We start from the raw sequence: 19,899 nt of genomic DNA, 5'->3' as shown, positions 1-19,899 counted from the left end.
GTATATGAGTATATGCTCGTTAGTACAGGTGGCAAGTTGTTGAATTCCCTGTGGGAGCTGAAGTTATAGGATGGTTTCTGGGAACTGAATTCGGGTTCTATAAAAGAGCAGGATGTGGTCTTAATTTGCTGAGCCATCTCTTCAGCCCTCCTAACTCTCAGTGTTTTTGATATTAGTAGGCTAAATGAGTTGGGTTGTTTTTTTTCCTGATTGTCACAAAGCAACAATTTAAAAAGATCCAGAAATAAATATACCTGCTCTGTCCAAAACCCTGCTATTCAAGAATCAACTATATTTTACCATAATTAAAGTATTTTTCTGGGGAATTTGGGGAGCTTGTGAGATGCTGAGTGGGTAAAGGAGCTTTTGCAGAAGCCTGGCAACTTAAATTTAACTTCAGGAATATGTAAAGGTAGACGGAGAATTGACCCTACAGAGTTACCCTCTGACCTTCACAAGTGCCAGCTCCCATCATACACACATATGCCCAGTAATGAAAGAAAAATAATTAAATTCATGAAGTCAATCCCTTTGAGTGACTTGTCAAATGGCTTTGAAGACAGAAGAGTTATCAGAAACATTTGGAGCAAAGACATGGTGAGGTTACTATATACTATTCTCCAGGTGACTGTTTTATAAAAAGTGAATACATAAATTTCTTCATAGATATGGATTATATCTTAAACATTTTCTAGGGGATCCTATTATTAGAGTTAAAATCTTCACAGTGAGGCTGGAGAGATGGCTCACCAGTTAAGAGCATGCTAGCTCTTCCAAAGGACCCAGGGTTAAGTTCCCAGCACCAACATGGCAGCTTAGAACTATCTGGAATTCTAGTCCCAGCAGATCCTGTGCTCTCTTCTGGCCTCTGCAAACAGCAGCTGTTTTGGTACGCACATTTACATGCAGGCTAAACACCCATACACCTAAATCTTTTCAAAATCCCTAAAACTGGGTATGGTGGCACTTGCCTGTAATCCCAGCCCTTGTGAAGCAGAGGCAGGTGGAACGCTCTCGGTTTGAGCCAGCCTGGTCTACATAGTGAGTTCCAGGCCAGCCAGCACCTATGTATAGAGACCCTGTTTAAAAAAAAAAAAAAGCTCATAGTGGTTCTATGAGAATAGTGCTTGGATTCATGTTTGTTCATTTTAGAAAATGTAAGGAAACTGCCCAGAATTGCTTAACTTTGAGGCTCAACAGCTTTTTGTCTCCATCTCAACAGGTTCCTTGCTGAGTGGATGGTATATGGCTATCCCTCTGAAAATGTCTGGGAACTGGACTTGCAGCGCTTTGGAGCCCTCCAGAGCAGCCGCACCTTTCTGCGCCACCGGGTCATGGAAGTCATGCGTAAGTGTACTTTTAGTTTAATTACATTGAATTCAGAAATCTTTTAAGTGGCCTGTTTGATTAGTCAAGCTTTTCCTTAGCTCTCTAATATAACTATTTTGAATTGGGTTTCTCATTGTGTGGCTAATACAGGTTGGAGCACAGGGACTTATGCCTCTTCTGACACTTAGGAGCTTTTTTGGTATATTGGACCATGCTGCCCTCTAGGGGGAGGACAGTAGGGAAGGACTTGCAGCTAGTACGTGCTGCTAGCAGTGCAACCCTTTCAGTTGGCCTTAAGTGCTACCTCAACTTCCCACCTAGGTTTTAAGATCGTTAGTGGTTTTTGCCGTTATTTTGAGATGGAGTCTCAAAATCCAGGCTATCTTTAACCTGCTATATTGCCTTCACTCCTGATCTTCTTGCTTCTGTCTCCTAAGTGCTGGGATTACAGGTGTGTGCCACCATTCGTTGGCTTCTCTCTTTTTTCCTTTTTGTGGTGCTGAGGATTGAGGGCCTCTGGTATGTTAATACCATATTACCAATATCCATTGTCTTCTTTCTTTCTAAAAGCTGTATGTATTGTGTCTCTTGTATGGATGTGGGTACATGTATCACAGAGCAGGTGTGGGGGTTAGACAGCAGCTTTGTACTCCTACTTTTACGTAGGTTTCTAGGTATTGAACTCAGTTCCTCTGGAAAAGTAGTTAGTGTTCTTTTTTCCTTTCTTTTCTTTTCATTTTTTTTTAAAGATTTATTTATTTATTATATATACAATGTACTGCCTGCATATGTGCCTGCCCACCAGAAGAGGGCATAAGATCATATTATAGATGGTTGTGAGCCACCATGTGGTTGCTGGGAACTGAACTCAGGACCTCTGGAAGAGCAGCAGTTCTCTTAACTTCTGTGCCATCTCTCCATCTCTCTCTCTAGTTAGTGTTCTTATGCTAAGCCACTTCTCTAGCTCCAAAAACAAAAATCTTAAAGAAAAAGAAGAGAGAGAGCCGGGCGTGGTGGCGCATGCCTGTAATCCCAGTACTTGGGAGGCAGAGGCAGGCAGATCACTGTGTGTTCAAGGCCAGCCTGGTCTACAAAGCAAGTCCAGGACAGCCAAGGCTACACAGAGAAACCCTGTCTCAAACCAAACCAAACCAAACCAAACCAAAACAAACAAACAAAAGAAGAAGAAGAAGAAGAGGAGGAGGAGGAGAAGAAGAAGAGAAAGAAGTTAATTTGGATTTTAGCTTTGTTGAGTAATGTCACCTTTCAGATTTCAGTACCACCAAATGAATGTATGCTACAAACCTTTTCTCTTCAAAAGTGGTTATATATTGAAGGAAAAGTCTGTAAAACATGAGACTCTGCAGCACAGCAAAGGATTAAGTTCCTTTTTCTGTTTTTGTTTTTGTTTTTGTTTTTTTCAGACAGGGTTTTTCTGTGTAGCCTTGACTGTTCTGGGCTCTCTTTGTAGACCAGGCTGGCCTCAAACTCACAGCAATCCGCCTGCCTCTGCCTCTCAAGTGCTAGGATTAAAGGTGCGCCACCATCTTTTTAAAAAAATCTTATTTATTTATTATTACATATACAGTACTTTGCCTGCATGTACACCTGCAGGCTAGAAGAGGGCATCAGATCATATTAAAGATGGCTGTGAGTCACCCTGTGGTTGCTGGGAATTGAACTCAAGACCTCTGGAGAAGCAGTCAGTGCCTTTAACCTCTGAGCCATCTCTGTAGCCCTTAAGTGCCTTTTTTATACTTAAACATTTTTTTGTTTTTATTTGAGAGGGGCTTTTCCTGGAACATGTTCCTTAGATGAGATTGATCTTGAACTCAGTAATCCCCCTGCCTCTGCAGGGATCTACTACTGCCTGGCTTTAAATTTTTTAAAAATTTTATTTCAATATTTTATATGTATGATTATTAAGCCTTTGTGTATGCCTGCCTGCTATTTTCATGCTTAATGCCCATGGAGGTCAGAAAAGGGCATCAGACCCCTTGGAACTGGAGTTAAGGACAATTGTGAGCCACAGTGTGGGTGCTGGGAAATGAACCCAGACCCTCTGGAAGGGCAGCCAGTGCCCCCCTTTTATTTATGGTAGTAGGGACTGAACCCAGAGCCTCATGCATACTAGCTAAGTATATATCTGCATCAGTCCTTGCCTTTGTTTTTGGTTTTTGCAACCAAGGCAACTTATAAAGGAAGGATTTAACTGGGGCTTATGTACAGTTTCAGAGCGTGAGTCCATGCCCATTATGGTGGGGAGCATGGCAACAGTCAGGCAAGACTGCTACTAGAGCAGTAGCTGATTTTTTTTTTTTTCTGAGACAGGGTTTCTCTGTGTAGCCTTGGCTGTCTTGGACTCACTTTGTAGACCAGGCTGGCCTTGAACTCACAGTGATCTGCCTGCTTCTACCTTCCGAGTGCTGGGATTAAAGGCGTGCGCCACCACGCCTGGCCCAGTAGCTGATTTTTATCTGCAAGTTGGAGGCAGAGAGACATTGGGTCTGGTGTGGACTTTTGAAAGCTCAAAGCCTACCCCCAGTGACACACCTTCTCCAACAAGGCCACACCTCCTAATCCTTCCCAGACAGTCCCACCAGCTGGGGACCTAACATTCAGATATGAGCTGTGGGGCCATTCTCATTCAGACCTCCACAAGGCGCCCGGGCTTGGCTGGAACCTAGTTGGTATCCCAGGTGTCCTCGCATTTGAAGTCCTTCTGCTTTAGCCACCGAATCTCTGGGATTGTAAGCTTTTGCTGTCGGGCCCAGCTGACAGACTGTGTTCATCTGTTCTAGCTCTGATGTATGACCTGAAGGTTCCCCGTTGGGACTTCCAGACTGGGAGGCAATTACGTACATCTCCTCTTTATGACCGGCTGGATGCTCAGGGAGCCAGATGGATGGAGAAACATGGATTTGAGAGGCCAAAGTATTTTGTTCCACCCAACAAGGGTAAGAGTATCTTATTTGAGACAGAGTCTCACATTTTAGCCTAGAACTAGTTTACTTTGTACTTCAGGTTGGCTTTGAATCCTTACCAGTCTTCTTGTTTCATCATCTCAAGTGCTGGGATTATAGGCATAAGCCACTACAGTTGGCTTCGTGTGTGTGTGTGTGTGTGTGTGTGTGTGTGTGTGTACGTACATACCCTTGTATAGACCTGTGAGTGTGTATCTATGTTATACCCTTGTATACACCTGTGTGTGTATGTGTGTGCGTGTGTGCACTCGCGCGTGCGTACCCTTGTCTAGACCTGTGAGTGTGTATCTATGTTATACCCTTGTATACACCTGTGTGTGTGTGTATCTGTATGTGTAAACCGTTGTATAGACCTGTACATGTGCATACACCCTTGTATAGACCTGTGTGTACGCGCGCATGTGCGTCTGTATACCCTTGTATAGACCAGAAATTGATGTTGAATGTTTTCTCTATTGTTTTCTACCTTACTTTTTCAGACAGATTTCTCACTGAATCTGGAGTTCACTGGTTGGCTAAACTGGCTGGCCATCAAGCCCACAGGACCCTCTTGTTTTTGCCTATCACTGCTGGGATTATAGGGGTACACTGCTATACCTAGTTTTTTATATATGTATCTTGGGGATCTAAACTCAAGTCCTCAAGCTTCCATAACAAGCACTTTGGCTACTGTGCCAATTCCTTCTACGTCGTACCCTCATTTATTTATTTAATAATTTTACATCCCCACCCGAGCCCCTTCCCTCCTTCCTCCCACTCCCACCTCCCCACCCCTCCTCTTCCCTTTACCTAGTCTCCTTCCCCCCAGAGATGGCGAGGGCCCCAATTGGTCCTAATCCATCCTCAAGTCACTGTAGGACTAAGCACATCCTCTCCCACCTGGGAGTGACAAGGCAGCCCAGCCAGGGATAGTGACACAGGGGTAGGTAGTAGATTCAGACAGCCCCTACTCTTATTGTTAGGGGACCCACATGATGACCAAGCTGCACATTTGGTACAAATGTATAAGGGTCTAGATTCTGTCCATGCAAGCTCTTTGATTGGAGGTTCAGTCTCTGTGAGCCTCACCACCACCTCTTCCTTCTCTTCTTCTTTTTTGCTTTTTTGTTTTTAAACAACCTGATTTTTTAAGAAAATGATTTATTTATTATTATGTATACAGTGTTCTACCTGCATGTACAACTGTAGGCCAGAAGAGGGCATCAGATCACATTACAGGTGGTTGTGAGCCACCATGTGGTTGCTGGGATCTGAACTCAGGACCTTTGGAAGAGCAGGTGGCACTTTTAACTACTGAGCCATCTCTCCAGCCCTTTGGGAGGGGGTTTTAAGACAAGGTTTCTCTGTAACTGCCTTGGCTGTCCTGTCCTTGCTTTGTAGACCAGGCTTTCCTCAAACTCACCTACCTCTGCCTCCTCAAGTGCTGAGTTACCCTCTTAAAACTGGTAATTTTTGGGTGCATATAGCTAGAATCTATTAAAGCTAGAAGAAGAAAAAAAAATCTTGTAGGCATAGCAAAATATGTGGGGGACTACTCAGCATGAAACCTTCTCATTTCCACCTGTTTTCTCTGTTCATAGACCTTCTTGCATTGGAACAGAGCAAGACTTTCTACAAGCCAGATTGGTTTGATATTGTGGAGTCTGAAGTCAAATGCTGTAAGGAAGCTGTGTGTGTCATTGACATGTCTTCTTTCACAAAATTTGAAATAACTGTAAGTATTTGGGAACCAAAATAGCAGTGAGGGAAACAGTTTCTACTTATTGAATGCTTGTTTTTTTCTTTTCTTTTTTCTTTCATGTATTTTTCATGTTAGTTTTTATTTTTATGTGTATGGTTATTTTGCTTCAGTGTATGTCTGTGTGCCACATACATGCAGTGCCCAAGAAAGCCAGAAGAGGGCATTGGATTTCCCTGGGATTGGAGTTACAGATGGCTGGGAGCTACCATATGGATGCTGGGAATTGACCCAGGTCCTTTGGAAGAACAGCCAATGCTCTTATCCAGTGAACCACCTCTCCAGACCCCAAATGTCTCTTTTTTTGTTTTCTTTTGTTTGAGATAGTTTTTCTGTGTAGCCTTGTTGTTCTAGAACTCACTCTATAGACCAGGCTGGCTTCTAACTCAGAGATCTGCCTGCCTCTGCCTCCCAGAGTGCTGGGATTACAAGTGTATGCTGCCAGCTCAGCAAAGATTTATGTATTTGAATGTTTTGTTTGCATGTTTCTGCACACTAGAAGAGGGCATTGGATCTTGTGGGACTCTAGTTATAGATGGTTGTGAGCCACCTTGTGGTTACCAGGAATTTCACTCAAGATCTCTGAAAGAGCACCCGTATTTTTCATGCCACGTAAGAACTGATTCTGAAAGAACTCTATACTATTCCAGTGTTTCATCTGTATAATCATATTTTTTTGAAATTTAGCTCCTATAACAGTTTTAAATTTTCCTACAAAGGCCCATTTTAAAGATTTATTTATTATGTATACAGTATTCTGCTTGTATGTACACCTGCACACCAGAAGAGGGCATCAGATCTCATTATAGATGGTTGTGAGCCCACCATGTGGTTGCTGGGAATTGAACTCAGAATTCAGGACTTTGGGAAGAGCAGACTATGCTCTTAACCTCTGAGCTATCTCTCCAGCCCTGGCCCATTTATCTTAAGTACAGAGGGTTAGCTTTCTTTGTCATTGAGTTTTCTCAGTAAGGTGCAGTGCTGCATGGTTATGGTGTTAGGCGCTTACTCTCTCTGCTTTATCCCTTTCCTTGCAGTCCACTGGGGATCAGGCATTAGAAAGTCTGCAGTATCTTTTCTCCAATGACCTAGATGTGCCTGTAGGCCACATTGTTCATACTGGTATGCTCAATGAATGTGGAGGGTATGAAAATGACTGCAGCATTGCACGCCTAACCAAACGCAGGTGAGTTGAGCTGCCATCCCCTTTTGCTCCTTCCACTAAACTGATACTTCAAGGGCTCTGGAAGCAGGGTCCTTAATTCTTCTCTAGAGCCCACAGTCCTAGGGACCCAGAAACTATTTCATGAATTCCTGTCTAAATCATCAGGCAGCTGTAAACAAGTCAGCAAGGGCAAAGAAAGAGAAGAAACCCAGGTTAGGTGTGGAGGCTCATACCCACAATGCCAAGGGATACCACAGTGAGGCCAACCTGAAAGGTTCCAGTCTAGCTTGAGTTATAAACAAAAGAAGAAGAAGAAGAAGTTGTGTTAAATAAAACTGGGTATAGAAGTTAGTTATCCTAATAGGAGAAGATTCTTTATGAACGTTAATGTTACTAAGTCTGTGTAATTTTGCCATTATTGGTATAGAATCTAGAATGTAAACTAGCTCTCTCTGAAAGTTAAAGAGATTGTTTCTAAGAGTTCTCAGTGGGGCTTTGAAATTACATGAGAACCTGATTGGTTCCTGATTCTTTTTCTGCCTTTGGGTTTGATTATTTTGGGGGGGTTCTCATTTTCAGTTTCTTCATGATCTCCCCAACTGACCAGCAGGTCCACTGTTGGGCCTGGCTTAACAAATACATGCCAAAAGACAGCAACTTGCTGCTGGAGGATGTCACCTGGAAATACACAGGTAATCAGCCTTTTGGGATCAGCCAAGTAAAGAAGCAGATCCAGATCGTCCTCTACTTTATATACACCTCATTATTTCTCTACCAAGTGAGTGTCAGAATTCAGCAGGTCTGTCAGCAGAGGTGTGTGTGCCATTGAACCTCAGGTCCCTCAGGAAAGGGACACTTTTATAATTCTCACCAGTCCTAGGCCAGGTCCTAGGTGCATGTGGTGGTTAGTTTTAATGCCTATGTGACAAGAGCTAGAATCACCTGGGAGATAAATAAGCGTACACGCCTGTGGGAGATCACTGTGTCAATTGAGGTGACAACATTCCCTGACATGGATCCTATACTGTATAAATGGAGGGGGGATTAAGCAGCAGCAGGCCTTGTCACTGTTTCCCAGTTGTGGATGTCCTGGCCAGTGGCTACAAGCTTCTGATGACTACCCTGACACGATGGCTGACCCTGAACTGTCAACTAAAATAAGCTGTCCTTAAAGTTGCTTTTGTCAGTGTGTTCTGTCACAGTAGTAGGTAAAGAAACAGCGGACAGGTTCAGAAGAGACCTTTTGCACAGGCTCAACTGTTTTCCTGGTGAGGTTGGACATCTCTTCTTCTTTACCCTGTAGCCCTTAATCTGATTGGTCCTCGGGCTGTGGATGTGCTGTCTGAGTTGTCCTATGCCCCTATGACTCCAGACCATTTTCCAACTCTCTTTTGCAAGGTAGGTGCTAGTAATCTAAATTTATTGTTTGTGATGGGGGTCTCATGCACGCATGCTGGTCTCACACTTGTACTGTAGCTGAGGATGATGACCTTGCACTTCTGATGTTCTTGCTCAAGTGCTGTGATTGCAGATGCGTTTGTACTTGGTTTATTAGGTGCTGAAAATCAAACCCAGGGCTCCATGCATGCTAGGCAAGCACTCTACCAACTGAGCCACATACCTAGCAGAAGTTTGTTTTTTTTAATGTTAGAGATTATTTCTTTTCTTTTTTCTTTCTTTCTTTTTCTTTTTTCTTTTTTTTTTTTCGGTTTTTCGAGACAGGGTCTCTCTGTGTAGCCTTGGCCATCCTGGACTCACTTTGTAGACCAGGCTGGCCTCGAACTCACAGTGATCCGCCTACCTCTGCCTCCCGAGTGCTGGGATTAAAGGCGTGCGCCATCACGCCTGGCTTCTTTTTTCTTTTTTTGATTTTTCAAGACAGGGTTTCTCTGTGTATCCTTGACTGTCCTGGAACTCGCTCTATAGACCAGGCTGTCTTCGAACTCACAGAGATCCACCTGCTTCTGCCTCCCAAATGCTGGGATTAAAGGCGTGCGCCACCACCGCCTGGCTGAATTAAACTTTTAAGTAAAAGAAATAGACAATGAATGCTGAAAGGTAAAGGTGATATATTAAGGTCAGATTTTTTTCTCCTTACTTTGCTTCTTTTATTTTCATACACATAGTACTGTACATGTGCCATCATCAGGGAAGAAATGATTGCTGAACCCTAAACAACACACAACTAGTTGCCTGGCACACATTACAACCAAGTAACTGAATGCTTTGCAGGAAGCAGTCACACATCACACAGCCACTTTGGCAACTTGTATCATGCATCTGCCATTAGTGATGGAGGCACTTGGAAGTGCAAACCTGAGTTGAGATTTAATAGCAAATTGTTTAATAATTTCTTCTGTTCTCCCAGGCAGAGAAAAACGACAGAAAATGTTCATGTTAGTGAGCAGATCCCTCTTTGTATTTTAAAGGGTGATCCAACCCATACCCCATGCCTGCCAGATGCCATATCCTGTTAGAATTCCTGTGGAAGTGCCTTGTTTCAGTGCTGTCTCAGACTTACCACCTTCCTTTGTAGAGTAGCTCTTGTACCAGGGACCTTTTCAAGACAACGGAGCCGCTGTAACTAAGTCTCTGGTCCCAGGGTTTATGAATTGTGTTCTTTGGACTCTGTCCATTTTGTGTGGCAGATGCCCAAAACTGGCTTGCAGAGACCCCCAGAGAAGACATTGGATTAGTCTTCATTGTTCCTGATGCTACTTGGCTCATCCAAATGTTTTAGCAGGATTTGGTAAAGAAAAATATTTGATACTGAACAAAGAATATGCCACCACTTCTCATTATCAGTTTAATGTGAAACAGGAGGTGGTAATATTCATGAGATGTGGAAGGTGTATTGCACCTTCAGGATGAAATGCTTTCTTTGGTATATAGCCCTTTTCAACAGAGAGGGTAGGTAGGGACAGGGTTCCCCTCAGGTACACAGTCTCCTAACTATCAGGGGGGGCTAGTGCTGACTGCTTTCATTTTCGTTGCAGGAGATGAGTGTGGGCTATGCAAATGGGATCCGGGTGATGAGTATGACGCACACAGGGGAGCCGGGATTCATGCTGTATATCCCCATAGAGGTAAGAGGGCTCAGTCTTCCTTTTCCAGTGGCTCTGGCCAGGGCTTCCAGTTTCCTAAGATTCCTGAGCATTGCCAGGTTTGGAATGATGTGTCCTACTGAGTTTTGGGTAGGCTGCAGGGAAGAGGTTTTATAATTTTTAACAGTTAATGTTGAAGGGATTCATTGTTTTAGAAATGAAAACTTGAGTGAGCGCAAAATACCTGGGTTCTGTCTCAGCACTACATGGCAGCTCATCTGTATCTCTAGTTTCTCTGTGTAGCCTTGGCTGTCCTGGACTCGCTTTGTAGACCAGGCTGGCCTCCAACTCACAGTGATCCACCTGCCTCTGCCTCCCGAGTGCTGGGATTAAAGGTGTGCGCCACCACACCTGGCTGCATGTGGATTTTGTCAGTTGAGTTTACCTTTCCCTATGAATAAGGTAGAGTCTGCAGAGCTGACAGTCTTTGCATCCATCTTCTACCGTCTTTGCTTCTGACCTTGGCCTGTCATTCCTGCCAGTCTTCAAACATGCTAGGCAGGCTGCTCCTTTGTTTCCTAATAACTCCGTTTTCCTTCTGGCTTGTTCTTCCCCATAAAGACATCCCTAAACTCACTACCATTCCCTTTCAGACATTCTCCAGCATTCATATCACTTCTGTCTTTTAGACAGTTTCACGAAATAGTTCCGGAACTCACTCTGTTAACCAGGCTGGCCTTGAACTGAGAGACTGATCCCCTGTCTCTGCCTTCTGAGTAGTGGGATTAAAGACGTACATCACCATGTCCAGCCATATCACTTCCTAGTGAGACCTTATTGAAAATTATCCTCACTTGTCTCCTTGTACTTTTTTTTTCCGTAGCACTTAACACTAGTTAATATTACTTGTATATTCCAGAGATTTCCTTGTAAAGTTTTTATATCATACCATTTAGGTATCACATAATAAGCCAGAGTAGACATTTCTTGGAGGTTTTTTTTTTTGGGGGGGGGGTCATATCTTTCTTTTGAGCATGGAACCTCCCCATCTACCACACCCCAGGACCAAGTCTTGCTTTGTAGCATAAGCTGGCCTCCTATTTTGCCTTCTTTCATCAAGCCGGGGCTGCACCCATTTTTACCAGGCTTCCTTATACCACACTGCATTTTTGGATTTATGTAGTGTGTTTGTGTTGGGGGCAGGGGAGAGGGTACCTGTTTCATAGTACATGTATGGAGGTCAAAGGATAAATTTTCAGAGTTGGTTCTCTCCTGCACTTTGTGGGATCCAGGGATCAAACTCAAGTACGTACATGGAGCAAATGCCGCAGCCACTGAGCCTGATTTAAAAAAAAAACCAAAAACTTAATTGTTCATTTCTCTCCAACCACACATACACTTTTTTCATTTTTTAAGATGGGGCTTATTTTGGTTCAATTTGAGGATTCTCCACAGTGCACAGTAAGTTATAATGGTAGAATTGTAGCTACTAACATCACATCCATAGTCAAGAAGCAGAGAGATTTATAGTTCTAGATACTTTATTTTAAATATTTTGAATATAGTATTTTTACATTTATGCGTGTTTTGCCTGCAAGTATGTCTGTGCACCACACGGGTGCAGTGCCCATGGAAGCCGGGTAAGGGCACTGGATCCCCTGGGATTGGAGTTAAACATGGCTGTGACCTGCCATGTGGTTGCTGGGATTGACCCAGGCCTCTGTAATGAGCAACAAGCTCATTACACCACTGACCATCTCTCCAGCCCTTTACGTACTTCTGTACTTAATTCTTCTTTCTAGGTTGTGTGAGGTGGTTTTTACATGTGTATTACCCAGAACTGAACCAAGGGTCATGTGTATGTTAGGGCAGTATTTACCACTGAGTTTTGTAACTGCTAAAACAGTCATGTTTTGGGCAGCTTCAGGGTGTTACTTTTAAATGTAAATATACCTGTTCAAAATTAACTGTTAAAAGTGATAAAATCTGTTTCCTGCAGCCTACCCAAGAACCATGGGCTACGCCACGTCAATTAGTTAGGAAGTACACTGGTTGCTAACTTTTCTTCTCTTCATATAGTATGCTCTGCATGTCTACAATGAGGTGATGAGTGTTGGACAGAAATATGGAATCCGGAATGCTGGGTATTATGCTCTTCGAAGTCTCCGAATTGAGAAATTTTTTGCCTTTTGGGGTCAGGACTTAAACACCCTGACCACGCCCCTGGAATGTGGAGGAGAGTCTCGAGTGAAGTTAGAGAAGGTACTGTTCACGCAGCTTCCCTGTGCCTTCCCTGCGCAGTGTCATCTGTCTAGAATAGAAGAGCTGAACAAATAAGAGCAAGAAAGATAGGGGAGGGCCAGCGCCAGGGAAGTCACAGGACATAGTGTTATCAAGGTAGGAGACTTAGCTGTGGCATGCACATCGTCACATGAAATCTCAATACCCTGACAACACCTGTTTACACTGGCATAGGTTTTAATGGATTGTGGTCATTCATTAATGCACCACAGTATTTATCCAAATTAGTCATTTTACAGCCACCTGCATAGCTCTTAAAACCTTTTAAACCTTTAATTCTGTATGGACATGTATGTCTATATAAGGTATGTGCATTTGAGTGCACTTGTCAAAAGAGAACACAGGGGACTGAGCTTGGGTCTTAGCTGAGCCAGGCGTGGTGGCGCAGGCCTGTAATCCCAGTACTTGGGAGGCAGAGGTAGGCTGATCTCTTAACGAGTTCGAGGCCAGCCTGGTCCAGGACAGCCAAGGCAACATAGAAAAACCCTGTCTTGAAAAAATAAAACAAATGACATCACCACTTAACCGGAGCTGTCTCTCCAGCCCCAGGTATTAGTACTTAGAAAACTGTAGTTCAAGAGACTCTACGAAGAGTGTCTTGTCCCCTTGGCTTCTGAAAAGCAGCAGCTTGTTTCCGGAGTGTTAGCATGGCGGAAGTATGCCAGTGTGACACCCTGCCCACCTTTAACCTAGATGGTGTTACATTTGTGCTTTGCTTTATTTATAACAATGTATCTGGGAAGTTCCCTCTAAGTACACCTGTAGTTTGTTGTCTTTCTTTTCTGAGATGGTCTCACTAAGTAGTCCTGGCTGGTCTGGAACTTTCTATGTAGCCCAGGCCGAACTTGAACTAGAGATTCGCCAGCCTCTACCTCTCAAAGGCAGTGGATAAAGGTATGTGCCATCATGCCCAGGTATAGTATTCTTTTTGGTCACTGCATATAACTAGATGTAAAAACTTACATGCAATTATTTTGTTTTTCAAGACAGGGTTTCTCTTTATAGCCTTAGCTGTTCTGGACTTGCATTGTAGTCCAAGTTGGCCTCGAACTCATGGAGATCCACCTGCCTCTGCCTTCCCAAGTGGTGGGATTATAGGTGTACACCACAGTGGCCTGACCATGCAGTTATTTTTTTGTCCTGTTAAAGTGTTAATAACTCATTGTAACAACTCATTAAGTTTGCTCACCTGTACATACAAGTGTATACATTGGTACATACATATGCATGGGCTTTTTGCTGGAAACAACACCAAGGGTACGTCTATCTTTGTGGAACTAGTTCTTTGTTGCCAACTTTACATAGGTCCTGGGGCTCAAACTCAGGTTTCTAGGTTTGTGTGATGAGCCATCTTGTCATCCTTCTAGCAAGTATTCTTGATTTTTCAGTTTTTCTAACATTCTTTGTCCATTGTAGGCTTGTGATGGAAATCTGTTCACAGAAGCATGTACTTTTCCTGTTAAAAAAGTTCTCTGGTGTCTCTGCTGTGAATGCAGCTTTTTTATAATGCATCAAACACCACTTTTTTTTTCAAAAGCTAGTAGGGAATGTAGGTTATCTATGTGAGCTGTGTTCTACTGCATTTACCCACTCGCTCCCCACCTGCACATGCCATGTAGGTTGGCATCTGAGGCTCTTTTCCTTTCTCTCCTAGGGCATAGATTTCATTGGTCGGGATGCCCTGCTGCAGCAGAAGCAGAACGGGGTGTATAAGCGCCTTGCTATGTTCATCCTGGATGACCACGACACAGACCTGGACCTGTGGCCTTGGTGGGGAGAACCCATCTATCGGAATGGGAAGTATGCGGGCAAGACCACCAGTAGTGCCTATAGCTACACTCTTGAGCGCCATGTATGCCTGGGTTATGTACACAATTTTTCTGAGGACAGTGGGGAGGAGCAGGTAGTGACAACGGATTTCATCAACCGAGGAGAATATGAAATTGACATTGCAGGACATCGGTTTCAGGCTAAGGCCAAGCTCTACCCTGTCACCTCCTTTTTCACTCACAAGCGTAGAAAGGATGATGTGGAGCTGAGTGACTTTCACGGGAAGTAATGCCAAGACATTCTTTCACTCCCTTTGTCTCACCATGAGGAGCATCGTTCTGGGAGCGTTTTTTCCCCTCTTGTCTCCTTACAGAAGGTACCTTTGTCCTCTCCTAACTTTTCAATTTGACAGACTTTAAACTCTTTCCTCAAGCCTTGCTTGTCCTCCCATTTTCTTTCATTTGCTGTTACCCCTCCTAACAATCCAGGCTCTTCTCATCCCTCCAGCAGGCTCACATTCCCACAGTGGAAGGCAGAAGCCACTTGTGAAGTCGGTTAAGGTGACAGGCTGATTGTTAAGCTCATAGTAAGGTACGTAGGTATTATTTAAGCCTTAGGGCAAAAGTCCATTTCCCTTGGGCTGGGATTCTTAGAGTAACCTGCTTTGTAGATTGCTGTGTCTGATGCAGCCTTGGGAATAACTTGTGTCTTAACCAGGCAGATGACTCTGTTCCACTGTGCTGTAAGTTGCCACCTGATACCTCCTAACCATCTACCTCACCAATGAGAGGGATTGCATGGACATTGCTCTGTGGAAGGGACAAGTAGTTAACCTGGCTCCTCTTTCCCCTCAACTTTGTCCTTAGATATTTGTGCCAGGGCAACCTGCCTGCAATTTTATTTTCTGCTATTTTGTATAATGAGGTTGTTTGTTTTTTAGCTGAGTAAACATGTATGCCAGTATTTGAAAGGAAAAGCCATGTTGCCTTTTGTGTTGCTTTTCCCAGCAGGGGCAGTGTAAATGCAGATGTTGAGTCCTTCTATTGGAGGAGTGCTGCTTTTCTTTGAGCTAATTATAGGTCAGCCAGCTATCTTTTATTTTCTTCAGATGACATCTAGCCTCATCTGTGCCTGCAACCTCAACACTCATTCTTATCCCTTTAGAAGAGGGACAGGGGATTAGGTAGGTTGTATTGGGTGAGTAAGACGTGCTGTTCATACTGCGATCCAGAGGGCTACCAGAGCCCCAGCTTTTCATCCCGAGCAAGAACAAAGCCACAGGTGGATGACCACCGAGTGTGGTTAAGACAGTGCAGGCCAGAGACGGCTTTTCACCTTTTCTTTCCAGGCTCCCCACTGGGGTACCACCAAATGCACTACACATTTCAGTGGCACTGCTGTTTTCTTTTTGTTGGATGTTTCACACTGGAGCTCAGGCTAGCCTCAAATTTGTAGTGATCTGCCTGCCTCTTGTCTCATGAACACCAGGATTTCAGGTGTGACAATGTTTTCTGTAGGTGAAACTTTGATTTTACAAGGCTATGTTATATAATACCAAAACTTAATTTTCTCTTGTATACAAACTGCCCCAGTCTGAATTTCAGCATCTCTAATTTGCCCAGCACTTGGGAGGCAGAGGCAGGTGGACTTTTGTGAGTTCAAGGACAGCCTGATCTACAAAGTGAGTTTCAAGACAGCCAGGGTAGGTAAACCCTGTCTCAAAAAAACCTCCAGAGAGAGAGGGAGGGAGAGAAAGCCATTAATTCAATTGTAGTTCTTAGTAACCTGGACGCATTAGAGCCACTAAATTTTTGTTAATAGAAATCCTTCATTTCGTTAGAACAGCTCAAAATTCTCAAGTGTCTCCTTTCTTTAGCATTTCTATAGAACTGTGATCCACTCAGACTGGCTCTGTTTGCACATTTCTTGCTGTTTCCTCCACTAGGGCACTCCTACTTGGCTTCCAAGAAGATTTTGATTGATATATAAAAATGGCATACAATTAGAATTTGGTGTGAGAGGGAATTGCTGTTTTGGGAGGAAATGTTTATTTAATGAGATGAGAGGCCCTGTTTGTAGGCAAAGGGAAGAAAGGAGAAATACTCCACTCCAGGCAAGCAGCGGCAGCAGTGAAGTACTGAGACCCTCGAGAGCAGCCCTTAGCTGACCTACAAAGACGGAAGTAGATATGCACAGCTCCAGGTATTCTGTGCTCTTTCAACTACGGTTGTGACATCACAGTCTGTGTGAATGAAAGTTTATTTGGAATTGAATACAAAAGAAATTTCTGACCTATGCATTATTAGTAAAGATGTAGCAGCAAGCCAGGCAGTGGTGGCGCACACCTTTAATCCCAGTACTCAGGAGGCAGAGGCAAGTGGATCTCTGAGTTCGAGGCCAGCCTGGTCTACAAAGAGTGTTCAGAACAGCCAAGGCAGAGAAACTGTCATGAGCAAAATAAAATAAAGATGTAGCTGCAAGTTTTCTCTTTACATATTGGAAGTGTTAACCACTTAAGTTCTGGATTAGAAAAACAATACAACCAACCAAAAACCCCATGACTTTCAACATGATAATAGTTTTAAAATTTGGTGTACCACATTCATAGTATATTATTCAAATACAAATGTCATCAAGAGAATTTTCAGCATAGACTCTGATTCTTTTCTTCACTTGTTAATCTCTGTCCTTTCTAAGTCAGACAGAAACTGCCATATTTAAAAACCATACAGCACTTTCTAGTAAGTCTTCAGCTAGAGTTCTGACTGTTGATGTCAGCCTTTTGAGCTTACAGGCAGTGCCTGTCTTACTGCAGCTTTTTCTGTGATTGGGGTCATAAGCACCTTAAGACAGTCGGGGTGGGGGTTTACCTGGAATACCTGATCCATCAGTGTTGGTAGAACATTCTAGGCTTCTCAGGAGTAGATGCACGTTATCAGAAATGCTAGGCCTAGAGCAGAGGTTCTCAACTAGAGGGTTGAATGACCTGACCTTTTCATAAGTTGTGTAAGATATTTAATTATGATTCATAATAGCAATGAAATAATTTTCTGGTTGTGGGTCACCAAAGATGAGGAACTTCAGTAAAGGGTCACAGCATTAAGAAGCACGACTTAGAATCCAGGTGGACCAATAACTGTGTATCTTCAGCTCTTGAACAGTGAGGCTGCCTTGGCTTGCCTTGCATGACAACACACTCTGGGGAGCCAGTTAGCTTTAAGGGATTGTAAACATTTCAGGTTTAGGTGACAGATTCTTAGAGGTGAGGGGTTCTGTGGTCTCTTCTTTGATTATATAACAATTAAAGCTCTTTGAACAAGATGACAAAGTACACTGAGGATTTATGGTTGGGAGTTTCCTATGATCGTGAACTGTTATAAAGGCTTTCTTTCCCTTAGCTGTCCATGACACATGCGACACCTGCCTCTCAGCGCTGCCATAGTTATTTGAGATATAGTCAAGCTCTTAACAATCCTTTCCACGACACAGGTACTGAACTTGGAAAATGGGCAAGGAGGGGAGGCTAGAATATAGAATAGCCCTAGTGTTGAGAGCACCTCACTGTGTGCTCCTAGCTGTCCTGGGCCACAGGCCACTCAAGCTTCAGTATGGCCTCCAAGAAGCCCTTTGTGCAGCAGTGGACACAGCCACTTCAGCTTGGCTCCTGTTGGGAAGTCCTCTACACTTAATGTGTTCTAGGCTGTTGTGTAGATTTTACTATTCTATTGCTCTGCTTCTGCATGTGGGTGGCAGTGCCAATATGAGTTGCAAGTAGTAAGAATTGCTGAAGCGTATGGTTTGTTTCACTGAAGACTCACAGTTTATGAACATTTGTTAGCATCTGAAAAGTTCATTACCATCCTCAGAGAGAATTCTACTAGTCCTGGAAGAGCAATTCCATCATCCTGCTTTCAGGGATGAACTACAAATGTCATCCTTATATCTGTTACTTACAGTATGTGGAACAATGAAGAGTAAGTTGTCATTTTTCATTTTCTGCATCCCAACACCCCGTCTCACAAGTGTTGCTAGATAAGCAGCACAGTGACAACACAGCAGAGGCTCATCTGTACTTACATCTGTAGGCACCTAGAGGACAAAGAGGGGAGTAGGCGAAGTGCAGTGTCTGAGCTCAGCTCTAGCTGAGCTGTGGTTGATTTGGCAGCTCCTCTCTTCCTCTGTCACCACTTCTTTTTGGTCTCCAAGGTGCTGATCTGTAAGGCCCCATTTTCATGTCAATATGGGGCTTCCTCTCACAGTCCCTAACAGTACTTTTTCAGAGTGTTTCACACACCTTTGCCTTTTCTTAATCTGTTAAACATCAGCATCTTCTCTGTGTAAGACTCTTGGCCTCTCTAAGCCACTGTCCACATCTGAATAATCATGCATTTTCTTCATATTTTGATTCACCTGCTTTAAATCTTTGCAAACATCTACTTACTTGTCTTTTTGTCTTATAAGACGAAGGGGAGTTATTTTTTATCATGTTTCAAAAGATCTATGCCAAGATTTCCTTTGCACACCAAGAACTGAAGCTTGGAACATTTTTCTCAACCCAGTTCTAGTGCCTTACACTCCAGAATGTCCAGTAGTGGACTGAGGTAGGAAGAAAATGCTCAGTTTGTGGGTTGTCCTTCCCCACGTCAGCACTCCTTCCTCAGAATAATCTGGGTGTGGGTAAAAGTTCTGCAGCTCATTTCACTGAAAGCTTTTCTAGTTCATACCTAACTCTCTGGGCGCTACTTAAGGTATATAAAAACACCAGTACAACTACTATTAAATGGTGTAAATGTGTATTTTGCTCCCACTGTCAGCATGTGGTCCTGAGGACATTCTAGACATTGGAGTAAATAAAAACTTTCCTCAAGAGCAAACTCAGCAGATACATGGGGTAACTGCATTTTATGGCCAGAATTATTTCTAGATGGCTGGATTTCAATTGAAATTTTCTTTTCATGTATTAGGTGTATAAATGAATAAAAAGTGCTTTGATAACTATCATGTCTACTTCTGAAATGTTCTTTAACTTGTCACAACATGTTATTTGCCTTCTTCTCAAAGGATAAAATACACTTACACTTGTGATGCTAAGGGGTTTACAAACCCAGGTAAAGAAAAGACAGGCTTACGGCCAATTCCCTGTGCAGTTTAGTTGTGAGGAAGAATGCCTTCCGGGTAAGAATGAACAGTACTAAATGCATGCAAGCAAGCCCATGTTTGTGTAATAGAGGAACAAAGGGTATTAGCCGGAGAGGTGGCTAATACCAAAATTCTAAAAATGTAGCTCAAACCTTTAGGGACAATTACAAATGTCTTAGACACCCAGCCCCTGGCCAGTGGGGACACAATGCTTTCAACATGCAACTTTAACAAATATTTTGCTGGAAATACTGATCCTGATCCCTTAGAGGCCAACTGGTAACATCCTGGAAAATAAACCAGACAGACACTCATTAGGTAAATATTCCGAGAAGAAACATAGTCATCAAGAAATACAGGCATTCTGAGGATTTACTTTTAAAAGGGCTCCTTTCCCAGAGAAAAATACTATTCAAAAGTAGTGGGCCT

At 43.2% G+C, this 19,899-nt stretch overlaps 1 protein-coding gene across 3 annotated transcripts in view; it reads left to right on the top strand.

Moving 5' to 3' along the window:
* The window catches only part of PDPR (pyruvate dehydrogenase phosphatase regulatory subunit), a 42,346-nt gene extending 23,017 nt beyond the window's left edge, over positions 1-19,329 (top strand). For all 3 annotated transcript variants that reach the window (XM_084756661.1, XM_084756662.1, XM_084756663.1), the window contains 9 exons: positions 1,223-1,347; positions 4,131-4,286; positions 5,894-6,027; positions 7,089-7,237; positions 7,796-7,908; positions 8,520-8,614; positions 10,213-10,302; positions 12,340-12,522; positions 14,216-19,329. In XM_084756661.1, the coding sequence (XP_084612787.1) occupies positions 1,223-1,347; positions 4,131-4,286; positions 5,894-6,027; positions 7,089-7,237; positions 7,796-7,908; positions 8,520-8,614; positions 10,213-10,302; positions 12,340-12,522; positions 14,216-14,620 (1,450 nt within the window). In that variant the 3' untranslated portion in view covers positions 14,621-19,329. The remainder of the gene's footprint in view (positions 1-1,222; positions 1,348-4,130; positions 4,287-5,893; positions 6,028-7,088; positions 7,238-7,795; positions 7,909-8,519; positions 8,615-10,212; positions 10,303-12,339; positions 12,523-14,215) is intronic.
* Positions 19,330-19,899: the final 570 nt, after the last annotated feature.

The sequence above is a fragment of the Acomys minous genome, assembly GCF_964271855.1.
Source record: "Acomys minous genome assembly, chromosome: 14".
Classification (NCBI taxonomy): Eukaryota; Metazoa; Chordata; class Mammalia; order Rodentia; family Muridae; genus Acomys; species Acomys minous.
This window is presented reverse-complemented; position numbering and strand designations above follow the sequence as displayed.